We start from the raw sequence: 23498 nt of genomic DNA, 5'->3' as shown, positions 1-23498 counted from the left end.
GCTGTCACGGTCGTCTATGTCGTCTAAGTATGACCAAGGCGCAGCGTGTCCAAGAAACATGACTTTATTAAATAAAGGTTATAGAACTACAAAACAAAAAAGACGACTCAATGAAGTCCACGGTACACAGACCGAAACGGAACACTGGCAAACTATGACTTCGGAACAAAAACCCACAACACCCAAAGGAAAACATACAGATAAATATGGCTCCCAATCAGAGATAACGAGCCGACAGCTGACACTCGTTACCTCCGATTGGGAGTCATTGACCAAACCTAGAAATGAACCCCACAGAAATGCAAACATAGAAATACACCCAAATACCCAACATAACCAAACCAAAACCCAACAAAACAAAATACACCCTGGCTCAAATACAAACGTCCCGGAGCCAGAGTGTCACAGTACCCCCCCCTAAAGGTGCGACCTCCGGGCGCACCAGCATACAGTCTAGGGGAGGGTCTGGGTGGGCGTCTGTCCACGGTGGCGGTTCTGGCCCTGGTCGTGGTCCCCACCCCACCTTAGTCACTATCCGCTTCCGTAGCCTCCTCCACATGACCACCCCCCAACTAAACCCCACTGGATTAAGGGGCGGCACCGGACTAAAGGGCAGCACCGGACTAAGGGGCAGCACCGGACTAAGGGGCAGCACCAGGATAAGGGGCAGCACCGGGCTAAGGGACAGCACCGGACTCAATGGCGGATCCTGGCTGGCTGGCTCTGGCGGGTCCCGGCTGGACGGCTCTGGCGGATCCTGGCTGGACGGCTCATGGCTGGCTGAAGGATCTGGCTGCTCATGGCTGGCTGACGGATCTGGCTGCTCATGGCTGGCTGACGGATCTGGCTGCTCATGGCTGGCCGACGGATCTGGCTGCTCATGGCTGGCCGACGGATCTGGCTGCTCATGGCTGGCTGAAGGATCTGGCTGCTCATGGCTGGCTGACGGATCTGGCTGCTCATGGCCGGCTGACGGATCTGGCTGCTCATGGCTGGCTGAAGGATCTGGCTGCTCATGGCTGGCTGACGGATCTGGCTGCTCATGGCTGGCGGAAGGCTCTGACTGATCCTGTCTGGCGGAAGGCTCTGGCTGATCCTGTCTGGCGGAAGGCTCTAGCGGCTCCGGTCTGGCGGACGGCTCTGAAGGCTCATGGCAGACGGGCGACTTTGCAGGCTCAGTCCAGACGGCCAGTTCAAGCGCCTTTGGGCAGACGGGCAGTTCAGGCCCCGTTGGGCAGACGGCAGACTCTGGCCGTCTGAGGCGCACCGTAGGCCTGGTGCGTGGTGCCGGAACTGGAGGTACCGGGCTGAGGACACGCATCTCAGGGCTAGTGCGGGGAGAAGCAACAGGGCATGCTGGACCCTGGGAACGCACATAAGGCCTAGTGCGGAGAGCAGCAACAGGACGCACAGGACTCGGGGAACACACAGGAGGCTTGGTGCGTGGTGTAGGCACTGGTGGTACTGAGCTGGAGCGGGGAGGTGGCGCCGGAAATACCGGACCGTGCAGGCTTACTGGCCCCCTTGAGCACTGAGCCTGCCCAACCTTACCCGGGTTGATGCTCCCCGTCGCCCGACCAGTACGGGGAGGTGGAATAACCCGCACCGGCCTATGTGGGCGAACCGGGAACACCATGCGTAAGGCTGGTGCCATGTACGCCGGCCCGAGAAGACGCACTGGTAGCCGGATGCGTTGGGCCGGCTTCATGACATCTGGCTCAACGCTCACTCTAACCCGGCCGATACGTGGAGCTGGAATGTACCGAACCAGGCTATGCCTGCGTACAGGAGACACCATGCGCTCTACTGCGTAACACGGTGTCTGCCCGTACTCTCGCTCTCCACGGTAAGTCCAGGGAGTAGGCGCAAGGTCTCCTACCTGACTTCGCCACACTCCCTTTAAGCCCCCCCCCAAGAAATTTTTGGGTAGTACCCACGGGCTTCCAGCCTTGACTCCGTGCTGCCTCCTCATACCGCCTCCTCTCGGCTTTAGCTGCCTCCAGCTCTTCACGAGGGCGGCGATATTCTCCCGGTTGTGCCCAAGGACCCTTTCCAGCCAGTATCTCCCCCCATGTCCATGAATCCTTAGGAGCAGGGTCCTGTTGCCGCTTGACACGCTGCTTGGTCCTATGATGGTGGGTTTCTCTGTCACGGTCGTCTATGTCGTCTAAGTATGACCAAGGCGCAGCGTGTCCAAGAAACATGACTTTATTAAATAAAGGTTATAGAACTACAAAACAAAAAAGACGACTCAATGAAGTCCACGGTACACAGACCGAAACGGAACACTGGCAAACTATGACTTCGGAACAAAAACCCACAACACCCAAAGGAAACATACAGATAAATATGGCTCCCAATCAGAGATAACGAGCCGACAGCTGACACTCGTTACCTCCGATTGGGAGTCATTGACCAAACCTAGAAATGAACCCCACAGAAATGCAAACATAGAAATACACCCAAATACCCAACATAACCAAACCAAAACCCAACAAAACAAAATACACCCTGGCTCAAATACAAACGTCCCGGAGCCAGAGTGTCACAACTGCAGTCTCTGGTCTTGCTTGTTTCCTGGTTGTTGTCTCAATCTGTCTCAGCTCATGTTCATTATTGACCTCTCCTGTTCCACCCTCTGTGATGTAGAGCTCTGTGTAGATCTTATTGAGAAGTGTTGGGTTTCCTTGTTTAGCGATCCCCTCAAATACACATTGAAACTTCTTCTTTAGATTAGATTTGAGTTGACGTTGAAGAATCACAGCACACTCATCTGAATCTAGAAATAACACAGAGGATATTAATATTACGTCTGTTTTAATGCCTACAGTATTCTAGGACTGTTATAACATTTTAAATTATAATACTTTATTCTCTTAACTGACTGTATAAATGTGTAAATGTTTTCGTAATGCATTACAGACTCTCTCTCTCTCTCTCTCTCTCTCTCTCTCTCAACTCAACACAACGCAACACAACACAACACATCCCTGCTGCTCCTTGATGAGGTCACTAGGTGTTGTGTTAATGCTACAACAATATCATTGAGTTACACAGCTACTTTAGCTGTACTTTAGCTACAGCTTTTAAATGTTCTAAATTAGCATTCAACATGAGGCAGACAGCTCTTACTTTTCTCCAGTGTGTCAGCAAGCTCCTTCTGGTTCATTTTCCTCAGGACGTGCAGTGTGATCTTCAGAGCCCCCTCTCTGGCACTGCTCTCCTGCTTCTCATCTTCAGCATCCACCACTTCCTTATCCTGCTTCTGACTCTCAAAGCCTTCTGGGAGTTCTGGACTAAGAATCCTCCTGAACATCTTCAGCTCGTTCTTCACAAATGTCATAATATTCTCTTCAAGCAACTGAAATAAATCAAGTAAATAAGTTAAGCAAGAGACTAAATGCTTTCTCATTAACATATTAATGAATGATTGACAGATCAACTTTACTTGAGGTAAACAAAAACAAATGTACATAACAGGACCACATACACTGAATATGGAGGCCAGGTCTGTTTGATGACTCTGGGAAGACTGACCACTGAGAATCTCTGACTCTGATCTCTTCTGTTGGTTTCTGTGGACAAAACATGAGATTACATCTCCTCATCCAAGGAGTACACACACACACACACACACACACACACACACACACACACACACACACACACACACACACACACACAGGGAGGGAATGTAGTGTTTGTTTAATATTGTTTCAGGACTATGAAAATGGAAAAAAGGTTTAGCCTATGGATTATGAAAACAACAAAAATAAATGGGAAAATGGGAGAGGAGAAATGACTAGAGACAGTGTTGTTTAACTCACTGACCATGACCCATGAGTTCTTCTTACCTTTGTTCAGTAGAAAAGTCTCCCTCTCTAAACTCTATAGGTTGTTCCATAGACTGGTCACTCTTCATGGACACACAGCTGGGTACAGGGGAGGCTGGTCTCTCCTGCTTGATTGGGCTTCAACACAACAGAGACAAACATTACATCTCTCATCTACTCTGAGCTCAGATGGCGAAACATAAGAAGAGTTTCATTCCAAAACGCTATATATCCATTTTCAGAAATGTTGGTAAATTAGCTTTTATTGTTTAAAGAAATTATGAAAGAGATTGGAGACATGTATTTGTTTAAAATCTGTCTCACTCTCAGAGAAACAAGTAGTACTGCTAGGCTTTACACAGTAATATTATATATCTGCCTCCCTCTCAGAGAAATAAGTATTACTGCTATGTTTTACACAATAATAAATATCTGCCTCACTCTCAGAGAAATAAGTAGTACTGCTAGGTTTTATACAGTCAAATGTGACCGACCGGCTCGATTCGATTTTATGTAGCAACATTTGAAATTGTGTTTTTTACATTGGATAAAAGTAGAGACTCAGCTAGAAAAAGGTATATCATACACTACAGTTGAGGAACAATGGGAAAGTAATTCTGCTTCGAAAGATGATAAACTTGTAGAGTTTTGAGAAAATGGTCTTTGAATGTTTTGGTTCACCTACTGGAGAGCTCTTCTTTATCTACAGTGGTGTTACTTTGGCAGATAATGTCACCCATCTAAATAAATAGTATATATATATAGTTAACTAAATGTATGGTGTTTTTGATTTATGTCAGTTTCATTGTTTGTTATGCTATAAATTGTTATTTTATGGTCGTAACTGGTCAAATGAAATATAAAATGTCATATTTTGTAATTCTGAGTAATTACTACTTTAGTAAGGATATACTTTATTCAGTACTACTGCAGTTACTATATAATTCCAATAGATGGCAGCATAAGACCACAAATGACATTTCAGAAGATTTGTTTAGTTTTCTCCCTGGATACACCACCACTCCCCCTCACAGGAAAACTCCTGCACACGCTTTTTACTGTCCCTTTCCACACTGCTAACGCAAGAGGAACGACTGAAAAAGCATTTAACACATTACTGTGAAATAATATAATGATGATTCATGTTTATTATTACCTGTTTTATGCTCATGTTTTGAAATTATACTTGATTACTATAACGATTATCAATAAGCCTGAACATTAATTTAGTCACCTCTGGTCGAGAAAAACGTATTTTCCTAGTACATTCATTGTCAGATTCATCAACCAGCAGCGAGCACTCTGCCTTCTAGCACAAGCGAGGGGCATGTTGAGGTACATTTGCTAACCGCGAGGGTTGCATGATGTAATTTATTGGTGGGCTGGAAGACGCACTCTTGTCTTTTCTATTCCGAGGTTGTTTAATCGCAATATCAGATATTTAAAAATGCATGTATACTAGGGTTGAGGTTGGAGCATCTGACTAGTGATTATTTACCAGGGGTTCAACACCTGCTATAGTCACTAATGAATTGCTCTTCCAAAAGCAACACAGGCCTAATACGAGATATATAGCTAACTAAAGTAATGAGTGACCATTTTAGAAAATCATGCATGCTATTTTATGTCAATCAAATTGCTGCTTGTAGCCTATAACTGATGCTTCGTGGTCTTATGATGCCATCTATTGGAAATATTTAGCAATTAAAAGTTATTAAGTCACGTACAGACGTTGGTGAGGCAGCTGAGAAATAAAGTGTATTAGATCAGTCTCAAACCTGCCCCACGCCAATTGCTGGACTTTCACACAGAGGTTACTAGGTCACCCAATTCAAACCACATTTGAAAAATAAAACAAATGTGTCTTGGAATTATACATATAATAAAATAACAACAAAATAATCAAAACGCTATTTAATAATATAATTGTATTTACTATGATAATATTATTACTAAAATAGTTTATAAAAGTGTTCTAGGCTACCCTACCCTAGAATTAGGTGTTAGGGTTACCGCTAAAATAGGTTATAAGTAGGGTAAGAGTTTCTGTATAGCACTTTGTGACATCTGCTGGTGTAAAAAGGGCTTTATAAATACATTTGATTGATTGTTAGGTTTAGGGTTTATATGGTAAAAAACAGTATGGGTTTATGGCACTCTTGCGCCTCCTTGTGGCCGTATGTGGATACTACATAACTCATTCATTACATTTACGTCATTTAGCAGACGCTCTTATCCAGAGCGATTTACAGTTAGTGAGTGCATACATTATTTATTTATTTTTTCATACTGGCCCCCCGTGGGAAGCGAACCCACGGGTCTCCCGGTCTCAGCCGGCTACGACAACAAGGATCTCTAGTGGCACTAGACCACTGCACCACTCGGGAGACCTGACACTTCATGACACTTGCTAGGCTCATAATCTAAGGTAGCAACTGCGTCAGATCTACAAATCCATTCGCTAGACCACCCGATTAGACAACAATCACCCCATTATACCCATTTGGTTTGCAACTCAGTGAACCTGCGCAGCATTCGTAACCTTGTTAATAATAAGTTACCTGAGGTAAACCTACAGGGTTAACGCTCACCAAGTAGCTGTAACCTTGGTAATAATCAGTTACCTGAGGTAAACCTACAGGGTTAACGCTCACCAAGTAGCTGTAACCTTGGTAATAATAAGTTACCTGAGGTAAACCTACAGGGTTAACGCAGGCAGGTCTCATTGATAACAATAGTGAAGCTGGCATTGTGACGCAGAACAATGGGCTGGGAATAGAACGTTCTGAAGGCGAGTCGGTGTCACGGAGCTCAATAGAACTAATAGGAGCTGGTAGGGTGAAAATGCCCTAAAATAAGGCCTGTTTTTTCGCAATCACTTCATAACCAGGGACAGAAGGTAATATTATGAAACTGGGCTCCAATGGCGGATGCAATTAACTAATTTTATCAGAAATAAAGGTTGTAAAAAAATGTCACTTGAGGCGCCCCGAAAATAATATTCAAAAGTTCAGTCCTTGGACACAGAGGGATTAAACACTAAAGTTACCGTCCATCTAGTGAAGAGAGGAGAACCGGACAGAGGGAGCGTAGGCCAGCATCCGTCAACGAGAGAGGGAGAAGCCCTCCACGGTATTTAACAGGTGGAAGAAACAACCCGGGAGCTCCATCGGTCCACAAGAAATGCAAGCAGCCGGTGATGATGTAGTGGTAGCTAGGATAACTAGGATGCTGCTGGTAGAGTAGCTAGCTTAGCTAGCTGTACCGACTAGCTTGGCTAACTGGCAGGTCGTTCGTCTGTCCCTCGAGGATGATGACGAATCCGGTGAACCACACAATTAAACAAGAATAGCGAGTGAAAAGGATCTGGCTACACTCATACTGTCACTGACCATTACGCAAAAAGCAAATTGAACAATACATTTCGGTGTCTCAACACTGTAACGAACTCCGTCGTTATTCCCCAACATCACCTCAGACCACTCTGCGCGTAACTGGACAATATGCTTGGCGCCAAACCGTACGTGGACGCGGACAGTTCTGTACGGGGACGCGGACAGTTCCAGAACGCGGACATGAGCACTGCCACACAATAAACTAAACCAAGTCTTTACAGTCGGGTACATTAGTGATATTCTTTTTTTATTATGTCAAACAAATTTTTTTCGTTTTTTAAAACAATATTTTGAGATCTGGGCACGTATCCAAAAAGCGTCTCAGAGTAGAAAATTGGTCCTCTCTCTCCCCAGACAGACTAATTTTAGACCACTAACCCCTAAACAGAGATATAGCATGTTGGTTGTGGTTAACACAGTGACAACTAATTCTTGAATGTAGATCTGCCTCACTCTCAGAGAAATAAGTAGTACTGCTAGGTTTTACACAGTAATAATATATATATCTGCTTCACTCTTAGAGAAATAAGTAGTACTACTAGGTTTTACAGAGTCAAATGTAACAAATAACTACATTATTTTATAAAGAACTGTATACATGATACATTTGTAACATCAATATAAAAAATTGTTTAATAAAATAAATTCAGTAATATGAGATCTGTATATAAAACATTTACCTTTGAATTTAGCAGATGTTTTTGTCCAGGGCCTGGTATCCCAAAAGCATCTTAAGGCTAAGTTCATCATTAGAACCTTCGTAGGAGCATTGTAAAATCTCTGAGCTGTTTCCCAAAACCATCGTTATTAACGTTGCACTTGAAAACGCTCATATTCTAACACCTGCCTCAGACCACTTGTAGAACAGCCAAGTGCGTCGTTAGATGCTTTTTTGCCCTCCCGCGTCACTTTATACACAGAAGATCTCCGCTAAACATAGAATCACATGGTTTATCCGTCTCTCTGTGACCGCAGATAAATTCAGAACAAAGTTGACTACAAATACAAAGTTGCCAATGTCTTTGCAATTGATTCAAACAAGGGAAGTACACACATTTGCTTCAAATGAAAACCGAGATGACTGCATTACAATATAACCAGCAGGCTATAGGCCTATTTCAATCATATTGGAATATATACAATGTTCAATATATTTAGTTTTATTTTGCTACTTGTAGACTACTGTCTGTAATTTGTCTCAATATATTTCATGAAGTGTAGCCTAACATGTTCCCAATGATGTGCCGAATCTGTGATTTAGTGCATTTTTATTGTGTAAGCATTAGAATAAACTACCTCAATATTTGCAGCCGTAGGAAGTAATATCTTTCTAGAAGCTGATCCGTTGTCAGTATTGTGAAATAATTATAATGTTATGGAAAGATTTTAATGGAGAAAACTGATCCAAGAGCTGCGCTCCCCTTCTTTTGATCCTATCAGTATTGATACATGCTCCACCGGACGTGATACCTTGTCATGCTGCTGATCCAGTTTCTACTGGTCTGCCTGCGGATATGGAACTCTGACCTGTTCACAGGACGTGCGACCTTGTCCCGAACCTGCTGTTTCGACCCTCTCTCTCTCTCCCTCTCCTTCTCTCTCTCTACAACACCTGCTGTCTCGACCTCTGAATGCTCGGCTATGTGGTCCTCTGTAGCTCAGCTGGTAGAGCACGGCGCTTGTAACGCCAAGGTAGTGGGTTCGATCCCCGGGACCACCCATACACAAAAATGTATGCACGCATGACTGTAAGTCGCTTTGGATAAAAGCGTCTGCTAAATGGCATATTATTATTATTATTATAACAGCCAACTGACATTTACTTCTGAGATGCTGACGTGTTGCACCCTCTATAACCACAGTGATTATTATTTGACCCTGCTGGTCATGAACATTTGAAAATCTTGAAGAACGATCTGGCCTTAATGGCCATGTACCCTTATAATCTCCCCCCAGCACAGCCAGAAGAGGACTGGCCACCCCTCAGAGCCTGGTTCCTCTCTAGGTTTCTTCCTAGGTTCCTACCTTTCTAGGGAGTTTTTCCTAGCCACCGTGCTTCTACATCTGCATTGCTTGCTCTTTGGGGTTTTAGACTGGTTTTCTATATAAGCACTTTGTGACAACTGCTGATGTAAAAAAAATATACAATTGTGGCACGCATATGAAGCAGACCTGGCCAGGGTTTAGGGTTTGAGAAGTCAAAGAAGTAAAAATGACTTCCTTAGTTGTTAGTAAAACATTTTTTAACTCAGCATTGTTGGTTAAGGGCTCGTAAGTAAGCATTTCACAGTAAGGTCTACACCTGTTGTATTAGGAGCATGTGACAAATCTAATTTGGATTGATTGATTTGTTAATTTTATAAATGTTCTGTCTTTAGTAGTTGAACACATTATTACTTCAACCTCGTGAAAGTGACAAACTGACACGTTTTCATGTTAGTCAAAAACAACTTTATATGGAAGGAGTGCCTTTGATTTGACGGCCTGCACATGCGCAGTTCGGCGTGAGACGACTGCTCGACCTGATGATATGTTTTTACGCATGAACTTCAAATTAAATCAAATGAAATTGTATGTCACATGCGCCGAATACAACAGTGGTACACTTTACCGTGAAATGCTTACTTACGAGCCCTTTACCAACAATTTAGTTAAAAAGTAACAAAAATTAGCTAAATAAAAAAAGGAAATAGTAACATAATAAAATAACAATAATGAGGCTATAAGGAGTATCAGTACTGAGTCAATGTGCAGGGTACCAGGAAGTTGAGGTAATAACTAGACTATATACAAGGAGTACCAGTACTGAGTCAATGTGCAGGGGTACCAGGTAGTTGAGGTAATAACTAGACTATATACAAGGAGTACCAGTACTGAGTCAATGTCCAGGGTACCAGGTAGTTGAGGTAATAACTAGACTATATACAAGGAATACCAGTACTGAGTCAATGTCCAGGGGTACCAGGTAGTTGAGGTAATAACTAGACTATATACAAGGAGTACCAGTACTGAGTCAATGTGCAGGGGTACCAGGTAGTTGAGGTAATAACTAGACTATATACAAGGAGTACCAGTACTGAGTCAATGTCCAGGGTACCAGGTAGTTGAGGTAATAACTAGACTATATACAAGGAGTACCAGTACTGAGTCAATGTCCAGGGTACCAGGTAGTTGAGGTAATAACTAGACTATATACAAGGAGTACCAGTACTGAGTCAATGTCCAGGGTACCAGGTAGTTGAGGTAATAACTAGACTATATACAAGGAGTACCAGTACTGAGTCAATGTCCAGGGGTACCAGGTAGTTGAGGTAATAACTAGACTATATACAAGGAGTACCAGTACTGAGTCAATGTGCAGGGGTACCAGGAAGTTGAGGTAATAACTAGACTATATACAAGGAGTACCAGTACTGAGTCAATGTGCAGCGGTACCAGGTAGTTGAGGTAATAACTAGACTATATACAAGGAGTACCAGTACTGAGTCAATATGCAGGGGTACCAGGTAGTTGAGGTAATAACTAGACTATATACAAGGAGTACCAGTACTGAGTCAATGTGCAGGCGTACCAGGTAGTTGAGGTAATAACTAGACTATATACAAGGAGTACCAGTACTGAGTCAATGTCCAGGGGTACCAGGTAGTTGAGGTAATAACTAGACTATATACAAGGAGTACCAGTACTGAGTCAATGAGCAGGGGTACCAGGTAGTTGAGGTAATAACTAGACTATATACAAGGAGTACCAGTACTGAGTCAATGTCCAGGGGTACCAGGTAGTTGAGGTAATAACTAGACTATATACAAGGAGTACCAGTACTGAGTCAATGAGCAGGGGTACCAGGTAGTTGAGGTAATAACTAGACTATATACAAGGAGTACCAGTACTGAGTCAATGTGCAGGGGTACCAGGTAGTTGAGGTAATTGAGGTAATATGTACATGTAGGTAGGGGTAAAAGTGACTAGGCAATCAGGATAGAGATTACATCTCCTCATCCAGGGAGTGCACACACACTCACACACACACACACACACACACACACACACACACACACACACACACACACACACACACACACAGGGAGGGAATGTAGTGTTTGTTTAATATTGTTTCAGGACTATGAAAATGGAAAAAAGGATTAGCCTATGGATTATGAAAACAACTAAAATAAATGAGAAAATGGGAGAGGAGAAATGACTAGAGACAGTGTTGTTTAACTCACTGACCATGACCCATGAGTTCTTCTTACCTTTGTTCAGTAGAAAAGTCTCCCTCTCTGAACACTATAGGACGATTCATAGACTTGTCACTCTTCATGGACACACAGCTGGGTACAGGGGAGGCTGGTCTCTCCTGCTTGATTGGACTTCAACACAACAGAGACAAACATTACATCTCTCATCTACTCTGAGCTCAGATGGGGAAACATAAGAAGAGTTTCATTCCAAAACGCTATATATCAATTTTCAGAAATGTTAGTAAATTAGCTTCTATTGTTTAAAGAAATGATCAAATAAATGGTTGTGTTTTCTCACCATCTAATCATGGCAGGTGGTTGTTCAATAACAGACATGTGTTTCTTTAAAATCGATCAATTAATGGCTTCATTTTAGAGAGACAAATGTTTTTTTTTGCAAAATCCAATAAATTCAGAACAAAGTTGAATACAAATACAAAGTTGCCAATGTCTTTGCAATTGATTCAAACAAGGGACGTATGAAAATGTGCTTCAAATGAAAACCGAGATGACTGCATTACAATATAAACAGTAGGCTATAGGCCTATTTCAATCATATTGAAATATATTCAATGTTCAATATATTTAGTTATATTTTGCTACTTGTAGACTACTGTCTGTAATTTGTCTCAATATATTTCATGATGTGTAGCCTAACATGTGAACAATGATGTGCCGAATCTGTGATTTAGTGCATTTTTATTGTGTAAGCATTAGAATAAACTACCTCAATATTTGCACCCGTAGGTAGTAATATCTTTCTAGAAGCTGATCCCTGGTCAGCATTGTGAAATAATTATAATTATAAGGAAAGATTTTAATGGAGAAAACTGATCCGAGAGCAGCACTCCCTTTCTTTTGATCCTATCAGTATCGATACATGCTCCACCGGATGTGATACCTTGTCATGCTGCTGATCCAGTTTCTACTGGTCTGCCTGCGGATATGGAACTCTGACCTGTTCACAGGACGTGCGACCTTGTCCCGAACCTGCTGTTTCGACCCTCTCTCTCTCTCCCTCTCCTTCTCTCTCTCTACAACACCTGCTGTCTCGACCTCTGAATGCTCGGCTATGTGGTCCTCTGTAGCTCAGCTGGTAGAGCATGGCGCTTGTAACGCCAAGGTAGTGGGTTCGATCCCCGGGACCACCCATACACAAAAATGTATACACGCATGACTGTAAGTCGCTTTGGATAAAAGCGTCTGCTAAATGGCATATTATTATTATAACAGCCAACTGACATTTACTTCTGAGATGCTGACGTGTTGCACCCTCTATAACCACAGTGATTATTATTTGACCCTGCTGGTCATGAACATTTGAAAATCTTGAAGAACGATCTGGCCTTAATGGCCATGTACCCTTATAATCTCCCCCCAGCACAGCCAGAAGAGGACTGGCCACCCCTCAGAGCCTGGTTCCTCTCTAGGTTTCTTCCTAGGTTCCTGCCTTTCTAGGGAGTTTTTCCTAGCCACCGTGCTTCTACATCTGCATTGCTTGCTCTTTGGGGTTTTAGACTGGGTTTCTATATAAGCACTTTGTGACAACTGCTGATGTAAAAAAAATATACAATTGTGGTACGCATATGAAGCAGACCAGGCCAGGGTTTAGGGTTTGAGAAGTCAAAGAAGTAAAAATGACTTCCTTAGTTGTTAGTAAAACATTTTTTAACTCAGCATTGTTGGTTAAGGGCTCGTAAGTAAGCATTTCACAGTAAGGTCTACACCTGTTGTATTAGGAGCATGTGACAAATCTAATTTGGATTGATTGATTTGTTAATTTTATAAATGTTCTGTCTTTAGTAGTTGAACACATTATTACTTCAACCTCGTGAAAGTGACAAACTGACACGTTTTCATGTTAGTCAAAAACAACTTTATATGGAAGGAGTGCCTTTGATTTGACGGCCTGCACATGCGCAGTTCGGCGTGAGACGACTGCTCGACCTGATGACATGTTTTTACGCATGACCTTCAAATTAAATCAAATGAAATTGTATGTCACATGCGCCGAATACAACAGTGGTACACTTTACCGTGAAATGCTTACTTACGAGCCCTTTCCCAACAATTTAGTTAAAAAGTAACAAAAATTAGCTAAATAAAAAAAGGAAATAGTAACATAATAAAATAACAATAATGAGGCTATAAGGAGTATCAGTACTGAGTCAATGTGCAGGGTACCAGGAAGTTGAGGTAATAACTAGACTATATACAAGGAGTACCAGTACTGAGTCAATGTGCAGGGGTACCAGGTAGTTGAGGTAATAACTAGACTATATACAAGGAGTACCAGTACTGAGTCAATGTCCAGGGGTACCAGGTAGTTGAGGTAATAACTAGACTATATACAAGGAGTACCAGTACTGAGTCAATGTCCAGGGTACCAGGTAGTTGAGGTAATAACTAGACTATATACAAGGAATACCAGTACTGAGTCAATGTCCAGGGGTACCAGGTAGTTGAGGTAATAACTAGACTATATACAAGGAGTACCAGTACTGAGTCAATGTGCAGAGGTACCAGGTAGTTGAGGTAATAACTAGACTATATACAAGGAGTACCAGTACTGAGTCAATGTCCAGGGTACCAGGTAGTTGAGGTAATAACTAGACTATATACAAGGAGTATGTCACACTCTGGCTTCGGGACTTGTATTTGAGCCAGGGTGTATTCGTTTTGTTGGGGTTTTGTTTTGGTTAGGTTGGGAATAGGGTGTGTTCATTTGGGTGTGTGTGGTTTTGGTTAGTTCTTGTGTAGTCATGTGACTCCCAATCGGAGGTAACGAGTGTCAGCTGTCGGCTCGTTATCTCTGATTGGGAGCCATATTTATCTGTATGTTTTCCTTTGGGTGTTGTGGGTTTTTGTTCCATGTTCTGTCAGTATTGCAGAGGACTTCACGAATCGTTCTTGTTTTGTTGTTTTGTTCCAGACTTTGAATTAATAAAGTCATGTTCGCTCAACGCGCTGCGCTTTGGTCTACTCATTTGGAAGACGTTCGTGACAGAAAAACCCACCAGACCAAGACCAAGCAGCGTGTCCAGGAGCAGGCAGCCTGGACGTGGGAGCAGATCTTGGACGGGCAGGGGTCCTGGACCTGGGAGGACATGCTCGGGGGCAAGGGACCTTGGGGGAAGATCAAGGCCCTGGCGAGAGAGGAGCAACGGCGTCAGCAGGGTCATCGTCGGAAGGACGAGAGGCAACCCCAAAAAGTTTTTTGGGGGGGGCACATGGCTTGGGCGGCTGGGCAGCAGGAGGCTGCCACAGAGAGACGTGGAGAGAAGGCTACCGGATTACGGGAGCCATTGGCGAATAGAGGGAGGGAAGCAGTTGAGGCACGGCGTAAGAGACTGAGGTGTATTACCAGTCCGGTCCGGCCCGTTCCTGATCCCCGGTTAAGGCCAGTGGTGTGTGTTCCCAGTACGGACCGGCCTGTTCCTACTCCACGCATCAAGCCCACGGTGTGCGTCGCCAGTCCAGCCCGACCTGTTCCTGCTCCACGTACCAGACCCACGGTGTGCGTCGCCAGTCCAGCCCGGCCGGTTCCTGCTCCACGTACTAAGCCTACGGTGTACGTCGCCAGCCCGACCCGGCCTGTTCCTGCCACTCGCACCAAACCTACGGTGCGCGTCGCCAGCCCGGTCCGGCCTGTTCCTGCCACCCGCACCAAGTCTACGGTGCGCGTCGCCAGCCCGACCCGGCCTGTTCCTGCCACTCGCACCAAACCTACGGTGCGCGTCGCCAGCCCGGTCCGGCCTGTTCCTGCTCCCCGCACTAGCCCTGAGATGCGTGTCCTCAGCCCGGGACCACCAGTTCCGGCACCACGCACTAGGCCTTATGTGCGTCCCCAGGGTCCAGCATGCCCTGTTCCTTCTCCCCGCACTAGACCTGAGATGCGTGACTCAGCCCGATACCACCAGTTCCGGCACCACGCACCAGGCCTATAGTGCGTCTCGGCCGGCCAGAGTCTGCCGTCTGCCCAACGGCGCCTGAACTGCCCGTCTGCCCAACGGCGCCTGAACTGCCCGTCTGCCCAACGGCGCTTGAACTGCCTGTCTGCCCAACGGCGCCTGAACTGCCCGTCTGCCCAACGCCGTCTGAACTGTCCGTCTGCCAAGCGCTGCATAAGCCGCCCGTCTGCCATGAGCCTTCAGAGCCGTCCGCCAGACCGGAGCCGCTAAAGCCTTCCGCCAGACAGGAGCCGCTAGAGCCGTCCGCCAGACAGGAGCAGCCGAAGCCTTCCGCCAGACAGGAGCAGCCAGAGCCTTCCGCCAGACAGGATCAGCCAGAGCCTTCCGCCAGACAGGATCAGCCAGAGCCTTCCGCCAGACAGGATCAGCCAGAGCCTTCCGCCAGACAGGATCAGCCAGAGCCTTCCGCCAGACAGGATCAGCCAGAGCCTTCCGCCAGACAGGATCAGCCAGAGCCTTCCGCCAGCCATGAGCAGCCAGATCCGTCAGCCTGCCATGAGCAGCCAGATCCGTCAGCCAGCCATGAGCAGCCAGATCCGTCAGCCAGCCAGGATCCGCCAGAGCCAGCCAGCCAGGATCCGCCATTCAGTCCGGTGCTGCCCCTTAGTCCGGTGCTGCCCCTTATCCTGGTGCTGCCCCTTAGTCCGGTGCTGCCCCTTAGTCCGGTGCTGCCTCTTAGTCCGGTGCTGCCCCTTAGTCCGGTGCTGCCCCTTAGTCCGGTGCTGCCTCTTAGTCCGGTGCTGCCCCTTAGTCCGGTGCTGCCTCTTAGTCCGGTGCTGCCTCTTAGTCCGGTGCTGCCCCTTAGTCCGGTGCTGCCTCTTAGTCCGGTGCTGCCCCTTTATCCGGTGGGGTTAAGTTGGAGGAGGCTACGGAGGCGGGTAGTGACTATGGTGGGGTGGGGACCACGACCAGAGCCAGAACCACCGCCGAAGAGGTATGCCCACCCAGCCCTCCCTTGGTTAGCCCTAGTTGAGGCGCGGTCGCAGTCCGCGCCTTTAGGGGGGGGTACTGTCACACTCTGGCTTCGGGACTTGTATTTGAGCCAGGGTGTATTCGTTTTGTTGGGGTTTTGTTTTGGTTAGGTTGGGAATAGGGTGTGTTCATTTGGGTGTGTGTGGTTTTGGTTAGTTCTTGTGTAGTCATGTGACTCCCAATCGGAGGTAACGAGTGTCAGCTGTCGGCTCGTTATCTCTGATTGGGAGCCATATTTATCTGTATGTTTTCCTTTGGGTGTTGTGGGTTTTTGTTCCATGTTCTGTCAGTATTGCAGAGGACTTCACGAATCGTTCTTGTTTTGTTGTTTTGTTCCAGACTTTGAATTAATAAAGTCATGTTCGCTCAACGCGCTGCGCTTTGGTCTACTCATTTGGAAGACGTTCGTGACAGAGTACCAGTACTGAGTCAATGTCCAGGGTACCAGGTAGTTGAGGTAATAACTAGACTATATACAAGGAGTACCAGTACTGAGTCAATGTCCAGGGTACCAGGTAGTTGAGGTAATAACTAGACTATATACAAGGAGTACCAGTACTGAGTCAATGTGCAGGGGTACCAGGTAGTTGAGGTAATAACTAGACTATATACAAGGAGTACCAGTACTGAGTCAATGTGCAGGGTACCAGGTAGTTGAGGTAATAACTAGACTATATACAAGGAGTACCAGTACTGAGTCAATGTGCAGGGTACCAGGTAGTTGAGGTAATAACTAGACTATATACAAGGAGTACCAGTACTGAGTCAATGTCCAGGGTTACCAGGTAGTTGAGGTAATAACTAGACTATATACAAGGAGTACCAGTACTGAGTCAATGTCCAGGGTTACCAGGTAGTTGAGGTAATAACTAGACTATATACAAGGAGTACCAGTACTGAGTCAATGTCCAGGGTACCAGGTAGTTGAGGTAATAACTAGACTATATACAAGGAGTACCAGTACTGAGTCAATGTCCAGGGTACCAGGTAGTTGAGGTAATAACTAGACTATATACAAGGAGTACCAGTACTGAGTCAATGTCCAGGGGTACCAGGTAGTTGAGGTAATAACTAGACTATATACAAGGAGTACCAGTACTGAGTCAATGTGCAGGGGTACCAGGTAGTTGAGGTAATAACTAGACTATATACAAGGAGTACCAGTACTGAGTCAATGTCCAGGGTACCAGGTAGTTGAGGTAATAACTAGACTATATACAAGGAGTACCAGTACTGAGTCAATGTCCAGGGTACCAGGTAGTTGAGGTAATAACTAGACTATATACAAGGAGTACCAGTACTGAGTAAATGTCCAGGGGTACCAGGTAGTTGAGGTAATAACTAGACTATATACAAGGAGTACCAGTACTGAGTCAATGTGCAGGGGTACCAGGTAGTTGAGGTAATAACTAGACTATATACAAGGAGTACCAGTACTGAGTCAATGTGCAGGGTACCAGGTAGTTGAGGTAATAACTAGACTATATACAAGGAGTACCAGTACTGAGTCAATGTGCAGGGGTACCAGGTAGTTGAGGTAATAACTAGACTATATACAAGGAGTACCAGTACTGAGTCAATGTGCAGGGTACCAGGTAGTTGAGGTAATAACTAGACTATATACAAGGAGTACCAGTACTGAGTCAATGTGCAGGGTACCAGGTAGTTGACGTAATAACTAGACTATATACAAGGAGTACCAGTACTGAGTCAATGTCCAGGGGTACCAGGTAGTTGAGGTAATAACTAGACTATATACAAGGAGTACCAGTACTGAGTCAATGTCCAGGGGTACCAGGTAGTTGAGGTAATAACTAGACTATATACAAGGAGTACCAGTACTGAGTCAATGTGCAGGGGTACCAGGAAGTTGAGGTAATAACTAGACTATATACAAGGAGTACCAGTACTGAGTCAATGTGCAGGGGTACCAGGTAGTTGAGGTAATAACTAGACTATATACAAGGAGTACCAGTACTGAGTCAATGTCCAGGGTACCAGGTAGTTGAGGTAATAACTAGACTATATACAAGGAGTACCAGTACTGAGTCAATGTCCAGGGTACCAGGTAGTTGAGGTAATAACTAGACTATATACAAGGAGTACCAGTACTGAGTAAATGTCCAGGGGTACCAGGTAGTTGAGGTAATAACTAGACTATATACAAGGAGTACCAGTACTGAGTCAATGTGCAGGGGTACCAGGTAGTTGAGGTAATAACTAGACTATATACAAGGAGTACCAGTACTGAGTCAATGTGCAGGGTACCAGGTAGTTGAGGTAATAACTAGACTATATACAAGGAGTACCAGTACTGAGTCAATGTGCAGGGGTACCAGGTAGTTGAGGTAATAACTAGACTATATACAAGGAGTACCAGTACTGAGTCAATGTGCAGGGTACCAGGTAGTTGAGGTAATAACTAGACTATATACAAGGAGTACCAGTACTGAGTCAATGTGCAGGGTACCAGGTAGTTGACGTAATAACTAGACTATATACAAGGAGTACCAGTACTGAGTCAATGTCCAGGGGTACCAGGTAGTTGAGGTAATAACTAGACTATATACAAGGAGTACCAGTACTGAGTCAATGTGCAGGGTACCAGGTAGTTGAGGTAATAACTAGACTATATACAAGGAGTACCAGTACTGAGTCAATGTCCAGGGGTACCAGGTAGTTGAGGTAATAACTAGACTATAAACAAGGAGTACCAGTACTGAGTCAATGTGCAGGGGTACCAGGAAGTTGAGGTAATAACTAGACTATATACAAGGAGTACCAGTACTGAGTCAATGTGCAGCGGTACCAGGTAGTTGAGGTAATAACTAGACTATATACAAGGAGTACCAGTACTGAGTCAATATGCAGGGGTACCAGGTAGTTGAGGTAATAACTAGACTATATACAAGGAGTACCAGTACTGAGTCAATGTGCAGGGGTACCAGGTAGTTGAGGTAATAACTAGACTATATACAAGGAGTACCAGTACTGAGTCAATGTCCAGGGGTACCAGGTAGTTGAGGTAATAACTAGACTATATACAAGGAGTACCAGTACTGAGTCAATGTGCAGGGATACCAGGTAGTTGAGGTAATTGAGGTAATATGTACATGTAGGTAGGGGTAAAAGTGACTAGGCAATCAGGATAGAGATTACATCTCCTCATCCAGGGAGTGCACACACACACACACACACACACACACACACACACACACACAGGGAGGGAATGTTGTGTTAGTTTAATATTGTTTCAGGACTATGAAAATGGAAAAAATAATTAGCCTATGGATTATGAAAACAACAAAAAAAAATGGTAAAATGGGAGAGGAGAAATGACTAGAGACAATGTTGTTAAACTCACTGACCATGACCCATGAGTTCTTCTTACCTACATTTTAGAGGTGGATCCATAGACTTGTCACTCTTCATGGACACACAGCTGGGTACAGGGGAGGCTGGTCTCTCCTGCTTGATTGACCTTCAACACAACAGAGACAAACATTACGTCTCTCATCTACTCTGAACTCAGATGGGGAAACATAAGAGAGTTTCATTCCAAAACGCTATATATCCATTTTCAGAAATGTTGGTAAATTAGCTTTTATTGTTTAAATAAATTATTAAACCACTACAAGGCTTTATAAAGGCTTCTAAAGTGGGTAAATTCCACTTAAAGTTTCAGACTTGATTTGCCCTAATGAAAAATGGATCAGCCCTTACAAAAAATGCCCCTTATTTATAATCCACATAAAAATGCACATTTGCTATTGCTGCAGGATTATTTTCCTGTTGTGAGAAACTGGGTAAAATTAAGATATTGCATCTGTAAGTGCATTCATCTTAAAATATCTAGGTGAGACGACCACGTATCACAGTCAAATATACAGGATACGAACATTACATTCCAGCTAAACATTGGATATAATTGGATATAAAGCGTTTTGGGAAAAAAATCATTTTCATACACATCTAAAATCTAGAACATTCAGATTTTTTTGCATATAGCGTTTTGGAATATAAATTCTTAAACAATATTGTCAACTCACCCAAAGAGACTCATTTTAGAGGCAGGGACCCCCTCCTCTCTCTCCCCAGAGAGACTCATTTTAGAGGCAGGGCCCCCCTCCTCTCTCTCCCCAGAGAGACTCATTTTAGAGGCAGGGACCCCCTCCTCTCTCTCCCCAGAGAGACTCATTTTAGAGGCAGGGACCCCCTCCTCTCTCTCCCCAGAGAGACTCATTTTAGAGGTAGGGCCCCCCTCCTCTCTCTCCCCAGAGAGACTCATTTTAGGGGCAGGGTCCCCCTCCTCTCTCTCCCCAGAGAGACTCATTTTAGAGCACTGACCCCTAAACAGAGATGCAGCATGTTGGTTGTGGTTAACACAGTGACAACTAATTATTGAAGGTCAATTGTTCTATTTTATTCATTATCTCTTAGAAATAAAACAGTTTACTAACAGACACATCCAAACAGTCAGGTTATTTAATGCAATTACTTTCTCTAGCCCAATGACTACTCAAAATCCACCCACCAGGCCTGAAAACTAGGCCAAAACATAGCCCCTGATAGGCCTACATCTTATTTCAGACAGCCTCCAGTAGCCTGGGCAAGATGTAGGCAAGATGTAAGCTGAATGATTTAGCAGCTTGCTTAGTTCAAATTGACAGATTAATTAATTTAACATGAATAGCAAGACGATGTTGAGGTAGGAAGTGCTTCTGTTGCCCAGTAGCCTGCTGGAATAGGCTACTGAGGATGTGGTCGTAATTTCAATCAATGAATCAAATTTTAATAATATGGATATGAACTGAATAGGTCCATGCTTGTCAACAACAGCCAGGTTATTTTGTTTACCTGTAGCCTAATCTGGCTGACTGTTACCTTCAATCTAATGCATTCTAACATCTGATCAGCAATTGAAATAGAACTGTGACCATGGTGACACTTGATAACTTCCAATTGAATTAACTAAACATGGCCATTAATAATTACATAATAACACAAGGCTACAACAACAATAAACTGAAGTTATAGACTTACTTTAATGACAATGATAATAGCCTACCTCATAACATGTGGGCCTACTGATTAGTTTCCACTTTGAAAACTGCATCAGCAACTCAGCTCAAGTAGCAGTTCTACTAACTAGTAATATCTCATTCCAGGTATTCAGTCTTACTCTGTCCTTTAGAATAGATTATTATTCAGAAATACTTAGAAATACTCACTTTATTTTTTAGTTCTCTCCATAACGTGTTTTCTGCTCTGTCGTCTCAAAATGGATCCTGTACAAAAGAACACATTTACTTTCTGTTTCACACAGCAGGCTCCACACCCTGAAAATAAAGTGTTTTATTGGTATCTTCCACTAGATGGAAGTAACCACCTGCTGTAACTAGACTTTACAACAGTAAGTGTTATGTTTCTTGGTCCTGGTGACTCCTGGGAAGTGTCCCAGAGGAGGAGTGCTGACCTAGGATCAGGTCCCCCTGTCCATGTAATCTTATTCATTATGATTGTTTTGTCTCATGTCTCTTTATATTCATATACCCTGGGGACCATGTAGCTGGATTGAAATCACCTTGTTTTATAACCTTCTTTGTTGCTCAGTGGTACTTCAATTGGCCTGACCATGCCCAATTCTTTCACACAGTAATGCTCCAGCATCCACTCAGAGCTTATGCATCTAATGTATTCCTCAAATACTGCAGAGTTGTTAAGCAAGTCCCTGAGATCGTCATGTTCATCCACATGTATTTGCTTATGTGTAAGATGAAACCTGAGAGGATCACTGTAGTGTGTCATCAATGCATCAAAAATGGTTCTGAGGTCCTCAACAATGCTATTCTGTACCGTAGCTGGGATGCAGTGTTCTTTCCTGATTTTCAAAATTAAAAGACAGATATTGTTTTTGAGACCTTCAATTAGCTGCTCAGTGTTGATCTCTGTGGCTTGAACATATTCAGCCTCTGGCAGACTCTCTACATCGCTCATGTCATCTTCAATGGGATCAGTCCCCGTCTCAAATTCATCATGAGGGCAATTCTCATCTAAGTTGGCTTTTAAAAGCTCTGTGGTTTTGGTAGATGTGTGACCGATAGGCGCTGAAACATCTATTTGTTTTCCCACACCCATTAATTCCACAGGTAATTAGAAAATGTGGTTCATGCTGGTGATAGAGGCCAATATGTGTGAGTCGTCTGGACACAAAGACAGTATGCTCGTTGCAAAGTGGACAATTGAATAGAGTTGGCATTCTTCAGAAAGATTGTGAACCTTGGAATGATGGGATGGAATCATGGAGATCATTGGTACTCAGCCACTTGCAGACATCATCACGGAACCAGTCTTCCACAGCCACACTCAAATTAAAGTTGACACATGAAGCAAAAGTGAAGAAAAAAATGTGTCTTTCCAGACAACCACCTTTCCTCCTAATTTGTATTTATGGTTGTTCCATAAAGAAGCAGAGCTTGTCAGGAATGGTGAAGATGTCTGTCTCTTATAATATGGGATTCTGCAGTCCCACATTTAAGTGTTGACTCAGATAATATGATGCTCCAAATGGGGCATTAAGTTCTTCTTCCATGTCAACCCAAATTGGCCTATTAGAGTTTTAATTGTCCAAATGAATCATTTTGTCTATGGTGTTAAAGGTGTAGGCAGGTATGGACAGTGGAAACATGCTGATAACGTAATTCCGTTTAGGAGCTTTAACCATCTTTATAACATGTGGCCTACCCCACAATGAGATTTATAGCTTGTCCCAGTTCTTCAACTGGAGTTGAATTTTGTTCAAACACTGTATTGATTGATTGATTGACTGCAAATATATTCATTCACCATTCAGTTAGTATTGGAAAAGACTAAAGGAATTACACAGAACACACTATAATCACACTTCAAATACATCCAAATACTTTATAGAGGCTAACCTGTTAGTAGATCCATAGCGAGCTTTAAACATTGTCTTGCTTTGGTCTGAAATACAGAGGACAGAACAATCCGCCCCAATACACCAACCTGAAAGACATCAATTAGACACAAACACAACATAAACAACATGAGTATTCAATATCAAAT

General features: G+C 44.0%; 1 protein-coding gene across 1 annotated transcript; it reads right to left on the bottom strand.

Annotated features, from left to right (window-relative positions):
* Nucleotides 1-49: 49 nt before the first annotated feature.
* LOC311141747 (uncharacterized protein) lies at nt 50-21706 on the bottom strand. Its single transcript, XM_084177181.1, has 8 exons — nt 21644-21706; nt 20462-20761; nt 19804-19893; nt 11482-11598; nt 3855-3971; nt 3491-3575; nt 3133-3361; nt 50-2779 (listed from the first exon to the last, which is right to left on the bottom strand). The coding sequence occupies exons 2-8, from the start codon at nt 20743-20745 to the stop codon at nt 2517-2519; spliced, it is 1185 nt and encodes a 394-aa protein (XP_084033307.1). The 5' UTR covers nt 20746-20761; nt 21644-21706; the 3' UTR covers nt 50-2516.
* Nucleotides 21707-23498: the final 1792 nt, after the last annotated feature.

This window comes from Coregonus lavaretus (genome assembly GCF_964263955.1).
Source record: "Coregonus lavaretus genome assembly, chromosome: 2".
NCBI lineage: Eukaryota > Metazoa > Chordata > Actinopteri > Salmoniformes > Salmonidae > Coregonus > Coregonus lavaretus.
The sequence above is the reverse complement of the archived record's forward strand: the minus strand, read 5'-3'. Positions and strand labels throughout refer to the sequence as shown.

What these genes read in the sequence shown, in the direction of transcription:
- LOC311141747 (XM_084177181.1), bottom strand. Translation starts at nt 20,745, where the DNA reads ATGAGTCTCTCTGGGGAGAGAGAGGAGGGGGACCCTGCCCCTAAAATG. An exon ending in GATCCACCTCTAAAATGTAG is followed by an intron (nt 11,599 to 19,803) that starts GTAAGAAGAACT and finishes GTTGTGTTGAAG; the next exon opens with TCCAATCAAGCAGGAGAGAC. An exon ending in ACCTGGCCTCCATATTCAGT is followed by an intron (nt 3,362 to 3,490) that starts GTATGTGGTCCT and finishes GATTTATTTCAG; the next exon opens with TTGCTTGAAGAGAATATTAT.